The sequence below is a fragment of the Callithrix jacchus genome, chromosome 1, assembly GCF_049354715.1.
Source record: "Callithrix jacchus isolate 240 chromosome 1, calJac240_pri, whole genome shotgun sequence".
NCBI classification, from domain to species: domain Eukaryota; kingdom Metazoa; phylum Chordata; class Mammalia; order Primates; family Cebidae; genus Callithrix; species Callithrix jacchus.
The window spans coordinates 89,159,983-89,169,130 of NC_133502.1; the positions used below are offsets into that span (position 1 = coordinate 89,159,983).

A 9,148-nucleotide genomic window follows, 5' to 3' on the forward strand; every position below is an offset into this window, starting at 1 on the left:
AAAGTCATCGGTTTTTCATGTTGCTGGTTTCAGCATGGGCTCTTGGATTCCACAGGAATCCATAGTGTAGATGATCTCTGTTGGACACCTGCTGGTACTCTAGGTACATTTCTGTACCAAACTTTTTTCTGGAGTCTTCATATATGAAGTCATTCTACCAGCATATACCCAAATCTTATTGAGAAATGTTCGGATCTCCTCTTCACGAAGGGTGGAGTTACCCTTCGTGAAGCTTATACCCAGGGGCATCATCAAGATAACATTTTTAGGCAACACTTTATCCTAACTCAGACTCCTGTTGTTGGGGATATCCAGTTCACTGAAAAGAGCACTGAAATGACCACTGGGTTAACTTCTTTCAATTCAAGGCCAAAAGCAGCTTCATGGACTCAGAGGTTCCCCTGAGGATCTCAGGGAAATGGTCCTTGCTCTTTTTGTTAACAACATTAAGCAATGCTGCTTTTGTAATGAGCTCTTTAATTTTACACTTCTCCAGTAGGAACTGTACTACCAACCTTCCCTTCCTGAATAGCAGTTCTCTGTGTGAGCTTGAGTGAGGCTGCTGCTGAAGAGGTGTTTGGCTTTTCCTCATTTTGGCTGTTGGCATCTTCATCAGATCTTGTGCATGAAACATCTACAGAAGCAGTGATGATGAAGGTGGCCCTCTGAGATTCCTGGAGAATGTCAGTAGCAAGATAGATCTGAGGAGCACTCCCCAAAACAGAAGAAAAGGAGGAGATGGACTCCTCCTCTCCTGCAGTGATACGAGCACCCTGGAGACCCTAGTGGCATTTCTCATGAGTATGGAACTTACTCTTCTGACCCCAAGACATGACTATGGGCAGGGAGAGCAGACAGAAGTGTGAATAGGATGGTTGCTGAGACAGGCACCTGGTGGAAGGAGAATGAAATAGTGTGAGCACCGTCAGCAGGGAGTGACCGACCACCTTGGCTTTAACCAAGGCTGCCAATCCAGGTTTCTGTGAGATCACTGATCTAGGAACCCACAGGCAACTAGTTCTCCCAGTCAGCCTGTCCCCTGAGAACCCCATAAAGCAAGTTAGAGTCAGTCTTAGGCTGCAGCTTGACAGCTCAGCTTTGGACCTACTCGGGTGGCAGCAGAGACTGTGGGGCTCCCTGTGTTCTGGGGTTGGGGAGTAGTTTCGGTGGACATTCAGGATTATTATGCTAACTAACTGTTAGCAGGGCCTGGTACCTCTTTCTTGTGCTGCTTTGAAGTTGACACTTTAAAGACCCCTGGAACCCACAAAAAGTAAGGGAGTGCCTCAGCCTACCATCACTGTCAGGGGTGACAACTTTGGGGGATTCTTTCTGTCTTGGGATCACTGGATCCTAAGTCCTTATTCAGAGTTCTCATCTTGGCTCTGTGTAGGGCCTGGAACCCTCTCTTCTGCTCTATCATGGCTTCACTTTCTTACTAAGGATCTCACCTCCTGTAGACCCAGTTTTTAAACATTGGAGAAGCCTCTACCTGAAGTCCTGCTATGGACTTTCAAATGCTGAAAGCCAGGGTGGGGGCTGGACATTGTGTTTCCTCTTCTGTTGGGGGAAGGAGTATGATCACCTTAGTCTTTACCTGGAATCTTCAATTTGACTCCTAGAAGGATCTGCAGATCCTGTATTCTTTGAGCTGAGGGCATCTCCTCATAGCAAGGCTGAGAACTCTCTGAGACCTAGTAGAGGGAAGAGAGGGAAATCCTATTTGGCCATACCTGTCTGTACTCTCCCAAGACAGAAAGCTGTGGCGGGCACTTTGGGGCCTCATGATGGTTGGCCTCACCAGTTCTCGCTCAGATTCTTCATTTTGACTCATGACAGTGCCCACAATTTCTCCATTTCTTGGCCCATTACTGACCCCCTCAGAATAAGGCTCTCATTTCTCTGTCACCCTGAAAGGAATTGAGGGGTGCTTTTGCCCTGCCTGACATTTCTCCCTGAATCTCCCAGGACTAACAGGGGAGCGATGATGTGCTGCCTCCATTGTTGTTTCATGTTCTGCTCCTTCCTCATGGTCCTTACCATGACTCCTGGCTCAAGCTGGTAATGTTTTCTATGATAAGATGACGGGCCTCAGACCAAGTTCCTCAACACCTGGAGTCCCCAAACCTGGAAGTCAAAGTGATCTCACTGTAGCTATTTGGGGATTCTGAGAACGAATAGTGGGAGAAAGAGTCTATGAGACTCCACTGTTCAAGGGTTGGTGACTCCTTGAGTTCTCACTCAGCCAGGATCTCTGACTCCTCCCTCTAGTGATCCGAGTCCTCCAGGGCTAGGAATAAGTGGTTGATGTATCCAGTTATTTCTGCCTGGAGATTTCCAGGGCTGAAAGGGACAGAGCTATGTGAGTTCCTCTCTCTTCTAGGTTGGTTGCTCCCCACAGTCCTTGCTCAAGATCCTCACAATGAAGAGTCCCAAAAAGTAGAGGTCTTTCTGTTCATCTACAGCCTTTAATTCCCTAAGACTACAAAGAAGAATGTAAGAGTTTCTTCACCTGAGCACAAAACCCTTATGTTCACCCAGGGCTGACATCATGCGAGGGATTCTGCATTGTCTATACTTTTATGATTTGAGTGCTTCCTTCAATCCTCATGGTCCTCAGCTTGGCTGTTTGCATGACCTGGAATTTGTCCCTGTACTAACCTGAGGCTAACCCCTTAGTCCAGGTACCTTACCTTTCTGAGATGCCTTAAAATGAAATGAGTGGGACTTGTCATCTCTGAATTCCCGGATTTACCAGGGAGAGACATCAATGGCAGGATTCTGTGTGGCTCCACCTATTCTGGTAGGAGTACCATCAACCCTCTTTAGGGTCAGCAGTGTGACTCCTGTTAGACATCCTCTGCTGAATTAGTTGCTCCCATTAGACTAAGGCTCTCACTTCCCTGAGACTACTCCCAGAGCAACTGAGGGGCCTCTTCAGCCTGTTAGCTCTTCCCTGGGCCTCCTAGGTCTGACAACAGATACAGGACACTGTGCATTCCCTCCGTTCTGGGGTGAGTGGTCTCCTCTGTCCTCCGTCAGTATCTTTATCTTGACTCCTACCTAAACAAACCTGAAACTCCACCCTCCACTGACAAGGCCACACTCCTCAGACCAAGGCCATATCTTCCTGGAATGTCCCAAATGGAAGCTAGGAACAGCTACATCTTGCTATAGTGATTGAGGATCTCCTGCGGATTAATGGCAGGGTCAGAATCCTTTTCCACTGTTTTGGAGTCAGTGGCTCCCTCAGTTCTCACTCAGGTTTCTAACATTGATTTGGGCATGTGGAACTCCCTCCTCTACTAATCTGAGTCTGTCAGCCTCAAGCCAAAGCTTGCCCTTTCCTGAGAAATGAGAGGGGGAAGTCAGGGTGCTACTTTGTGGCTACCCCAGTGTCCTCACCTTAAATACAATCCAGGCTTGTTAGGATCTCCTTTATGGACAGAATCAGAGCTACTGCCATGAGATCAAAGCCTTTATCTCTCTGAGGCATCAGTAGAAGACCTAGAGAAAGTGAGGGGGAACCTCAACCAGATATCTGTGCCCAGGGCCACTGAAGGCAGAAAGAAGGATAGAGTTTCAAGAACCCCTATTGTTCTGGGTGGATCATTACTCATTTCTCATTCAGAGTCCTCATTTTGAGAGTTTTCAGAGTCTGATATCCTCTTCCCACTAACCGGAGCACACCACCCTTAGACCAGGATTCTTAAGTACCTGAGAAACTTGAAGAAATAGAGAAATTTTAGCTTACAGCTATAGCTTCGGCCTTCTAGATCTGAGAGTAGGCAGGGGCTGCTCTCTCAGTGATCCCTATATTCTGAGGCATTGGTCTCCAGAATCCTCATTGATCGGGGTTTTCATCTTGCCTCCTTTAGCTTTAAGACTGCTGGGAAATGTCACAGACTTGTAAACAATTGAGCAGATTCTCTACTGCAAACCTTGCAGACAATGACTCCCTGTTCCAGGTTTTGTATGAAATAGGGAAGCTGTACCACAAGGCAGGAGGCCCGGCACAGGTAGTGGGCTGTCAGTGAAAAAAACACTCTGATCTGTTCCTTTGTTTCACCAACCAGACTTAGCATATTAGGTATCTTGGTTTGAGTAGATTTAATTTCTATGGGGAAAGGGCAGAGCAGGATAATTTTGGGAGCTCCTGATCTTACCAGGTTATCTGATGTTGCCTATGAAGATAATCATATTGTCACTGAATATTATTTTTTCTTCATACTACTCATGTATTCAGAATTATTATTACTCTGTTTGTGTATTCCAAAGAAGTGCTTTGTTTACTGTGTACTTTTAATGCTCTGATAAACATTTTGGGCAGTGAAAGGAAAAGTGAATTAAAAGACACAACATCTGACTCAGGCTGAGAGGGCTGGAAAAATGTGGGCTCTAGTTGAATCCAGACCAGAGACCTAATTCCAGCTCTGTAAATTAGAAGCCTGTGAACTTTTAGAAATTGGCCACTTAGTCATTTCTGAAGTTAGTCTGCTAAACCCTATCTTGTTGGAATTTTGGGGTATAAGTATTGTCTATAAGAAATATGGCTTACTAAGTGGGAAATACTGAGTATCTAATAAACGGCAGTTACCATAATGTGTTTTTACATAATATTATTAATTTTTAATTTTCCTAACCATATATTCAGAAACAAAATTACCAAGTTGAAAATATTTGAGACAATTTAAGCCTATGGAAGTTCTTTAAATTTAGCAGCCTCATTTCAACAAGGGTTTTACTGAACTCATTCAGGCTTATATTGATTGCTACACTTCATCTAATTATTTTAAACATAGAAAATACCACCCTCCAACCAGAGAGACTTTTTGAAACAGTCAATAACATAGAATATGCAGTGCACTAGAACAAAACACACTAACAGCAGTCTTTAAGAACCTGAATAAATCCAGGTATCCTTTATTTAAACTAAAATAAATAGAAAAAAAATAAGGCAAACCAAGAATTAAGGAACATTTACATTTCCTTTTTTCTTTCTAATCATATTAGGATGTCAACTATTTTCCTATGGAGTTCATTAAGATTGATATGAAAATCCCTTCTCTATTGCCATTTTATCTAGTTCCGAATTATAACAAAAATATGAATGCTGTAAGATTTGTTTTATTAATACCACAACCATAACTTTCAAACTGGTTAAACAACCATGAATGTGAAAGCTAAGTTACTGACACATTTATAATCTGAAGCAATATAAACCTTCACTTAACAGGAACAATCTTGAAAATTGATGAAGAAAGCAAAACATAAATCTACAAATTACTCATGTGTAACAGGACAAAAGAAACACGTCCTGTTCCCTCCAGCCTCTACTATACTGTGCTACTTAGAAGGCTCACTACTCTCCTTTAACATCAAGCAAAAATTCTACTTCAGACCTCCCTAGAAATGGGAGGATCTGTAGGATGTGGCCCTGTAAGGTGCCCTGGCCAAGGAAACAGTGGCAGCTGTGCCTTAAAAGTTCAGTCTCAATGCTTTCTGTACCTCATCTATCAAAGCCTCTTCATATAGATGTGGGTAGAACCCAGGGACGGTGTTATTGAACGTGGCAAAAACATTCAGGGCTCTCATCTTGCTGGTTTCAAAATGGGCTCGTGGACCCCACAGGAATTCATAGCGTGGAGGATCACTGTTGCGCACCTGCTGGTACTCCAGGTACTTTGCTTGCACCAAATCTTCAGTAAGGATCTTCTTAGGATTCCCATAGAGTGGGTGTGTCATCCTAGAGGAGATCCCCAGCAAGGTCAGAAAGTCCCAGACCTCCTCTTCAGTGGCACGGTTGCCTTTCACGAAGATCAAACCCAGGGCCGACATCAGGATACCTGACTTCGCCAGCCCATTATGACCACTCAGAATTCCTTCACTGGGCAGGCCCAGCTTGCTGACAAGGGTGTAGGATTCACCACTAGAATCTATTTCTTTCAATTCAACGCCAAAGGCCACCACCAAATGTTCGGAGGTTTCCTTGAGGATCTCAGGGAAGTGCTCCTTGTACCTTCTGCTGACAAGCTTCAGCATGTCTGCCTTCAAAATGGACTCCTTCTTCTCAAACTTCTCCTGCAGGAATTGCACCAACTCCCAAGACTTCTTGTCTATAGGATCTTGGCCTAAGCTCTTGAAGTACATGGCTCTCTGGGAGGCATGTGCACTCTCCTCATCTCCACCCTTGGCAGCCACATCAGATTTTGAGCATGAAACACCTGCATCAAGAGAGGCAGCAGGTGAAGTTCCCTGAGACGCCTGAGGAACAGAGGCATCAGAAGACTTAGGATGAGCACCCCGATAATCAGGAGAAGAGATAGTGGAAGAGCGGGGCTCTTTTTGCTTCTCTACAGTGGACTGAGGACCCGGGAGACTCTGCCGCTGACCATGGGTCTCTCGGCGTTTCTCACGGGCACGGTGCTTACTCTTCTGACCCCGAGGCATGATGACTATGGCTGGTGACAGCAGGTAGGAGTGTGGGTGAGAAGGCTGAAAAGGTTGGCACCTGGATGGGAGAGAGTGACATTACATCAACACCTTCACCAGAGAGCAACCATCTTGACTTTACTAGGGCCCCTTCTGCAGGTTTCTGCGAAAGAACTGCCCTAGGAAATCACAGGACTCCTGTTCTCCTGGTCACTTTGTCTAGTTCGAACTCAGGAGGAAGCTAGAGTGAGTATTATACTATAGCATGATAGCCTATTTTGGGGCTTACTGAGGTGACAGCAGGGGCTGGCGGTGCGGACCCCTCTGTTCAGGATCATCAAAAACATTGCTGGCAAGACCCAGAGCCCTTCGGCAGCTCTGAAATTGACACCAGAAATTTTTACAATACTAATGAGGTGGGAATAAAATAGCACTTCTGCCTAACACTTCATTCTGGGGTGACTCAGACCACCTAGGGCTGACAGCACTGAAGACCTTTGACTGCTCTTGCTGTTTTAGTGAGAATTGTCCCCATGGTAATCAGACTCCTCACCCCGACTCTTCCCACAACCTGGAAATCACCCTCGCTGACCTGCTGCCATCTCCTTACAACCAGGGCCCTACTTCTCTGATGCTCAGGGAACAAAGTGAGAATGCACTTCAGTCTCTGGAGAACTGCTGGGACCTTGAGGATCTCAGGGAACCCATGAAAAGGGAAAGTGGGCAAGGTTGGGCAGAAGTCAGACTAGGATGCCAGCCTGCCAAAGCCTTGCTGAGCCTGGTGGAGAGCCTCCAGAGCACACAGAAAGATGTTCCTGTACTCCAGCCAGTGGGCCCTCTCCCTTAAATGGTATGTGCTGACCTCATTACAAAGTATCTCCTTGAGACCGACATTTAAATTTCTCAGTCTTTAAGCTGACTGACATCAGCAGCAGAGTTTGGTGTCACCCCGTTCTGGGGCATGGAGTCCCCTCAATCTTAAGGAGGGTTCTCTTTTAACTATGGAGTGCCTGAGATTTCTCTCCCTCCTGACCTGAGTCCACCAGCCTTGGACCGAGGCCTTTATGCTCTTCAACCCGACGGAAAAAGTGAATGCACTTTGCGCCTAGCGGCCATGCTTCTGGACTCCTCAGGGACCGGCTCAGGGGCAGGATGGGACAGAGCTCTGTGGAGCTGCTTTTTTTTTTTTTTTAGGGTAAAGGGTTTGCGGTCGTCGGGGCATTTACCCCCAGTTTTAGGTCAGGATACCCACCAAAACAGCTGAGAAGATCTGGAACACAGCTGAGGTGACACAGCACTTTAAGGATGAAGGCTTCGGGCCCAGTCCCCTTTCTAGTCAGAAGTAAGGGGGAACTATTTCCGGTCACCCCCACCTGGCATTCCCAGCATAACAGCAGGGGCGGGGCTCTGTCATTCTCCCCGGTGTTGTGTGGGCACAGCAGATTCCACAGAACTCACATAAAGTTTTTTCAGGGGCTCTTCGTGGACGCTTGGACTTCTGTCTGTTGAGGTAAATCATTCAACCGGAGATCAAGGATCTCATTCCCTAGAGCCCAGAGTAGGAAGTAAGGTAGAGCCCAAGACCGGAAGCCATGCTCGGACCTTCCAAGACTGACAGTAGGGGAGGGGCTCTGTGGCAGCCCCTCTTCCGGAATGGAGTTTGCCCTCAGCCCTCACCGAGTGTCTTGGCTTCATTCTTGCCATGTGCCCTCTACTGACTTGAGGACACCCTCTCACACTAGACTTCAACTTCCTGAGACTCCTCATGTGTAATTCAGTTATACCTCACCTGACCACTACTGCCTGGGGCATCCTAGACCTGGCTGCTGCTATTAAGTTGTGATGCAAGATTGAGGAAGAAGGGAGATTCTGGGGCCACTCTTGTCTCTTCTGAGCTGTGGAGCCCCTCACTCCTCACTCAGGGTCCTCACATTGACTGCTGGCAGGGTCTTGGTTTTCTCCATTTTCTCATATGAATCCATCCCCTTCCTCTGACTATGTCCTGTACAATTCCTAAGAAGAAAGTGAGGGGACTTCTTAGCCTGGCAGCTATGTCTGGGATCTCTCTCTTGGCTGTCATCAGTGTCTGTATTCAACATTTTCATAAATGAATTTGTACCACTATCAGGTGGTACAAATATATCTTTAATATAAAGAATGGACTAAACTAGAATACCAGATATTACATGCATGACTCACTGCAACATTTGATATTCTCATTTAGTCCATTCTTTATATCATATTAATAGTATGAATTTAAAGGCAAGTTCTCTTCCACTAAAGAGGTTTTAGGAACTATTAGCACATTGTCTGGGTTCATACTTCTTCATCCTATCCAAATATTTTTGCTGTCCCAGTATTACCCCATGGAACTGGCACATGGGGTCTGAGTTCCTGACTGAATTTCCTTTAGTGAAGCAGAAAAAAAATGCATTGAACCATGGCACAACGAAGGAAGCAAAGACAAATATTTTAAAACTTTTCCTCTAGCCAATTCTGTTGTCTCCCTCTATTGTAGAGTTCATACCTCTCACTAGTTCACCACATGCCCCTACCTGCCCACACACCAGTTCTTGTTCAATACAAAATTACTGTTTCTCAGGGGTCTCATTTTTGTTTTGCTGTTGTTAATATTGTTTATTATTATTTTTAATTCTTCCTTTAACTTTTCCAGGGTTCAGTTTGGTCATGAGAAAGAACAGCCTGGGTTTGAGGC

The 9,148-nt window shown here is 45.7% G+C and overlaps 1 protein-coding gene across 1 annotated transcript; it reads right to left on the bottom strand.

Moving 5' to 3' along the window:
* Positions 1-4,929: 4,929 nt before the first annotated feature.
* LOC100391327 (melanoma-associated antigen B6B-like) lies at positions 4,930-8,030 on the bottom strand. Its single transcript, XM_035291884.3, has 2 exons — positions 7,685-8,030; positions 4,930-6,511 (listed from the first exon to the last, which is right to left on the bottom strand). The coding sequence occupies exon 2, from the start codon at positions 6,448-6,450 to the stop codon at positions 5,479-5,481; it is 972 nt and encodes a 323-aa protein (XP_035147775.2). The 5' UTR covers positions 6,451-6,511; positions 7,685-8,030; the 3' UTR covers positions 4,930-5,478.
* Between the last annotated feature and the right edge of the window lie 1,118 nt (positions 8,031-9,148).

What these genes read in the sequence shown, in the direction of transcription:
- LOC100391327 (XM_035291884.3), bottom strand. Translation starts at nt 6,450, where the DNA reads ATGCCTCGGGGTCAGAAGAGTAAGCACCGTGCCCGTGAGAAACGCCGA.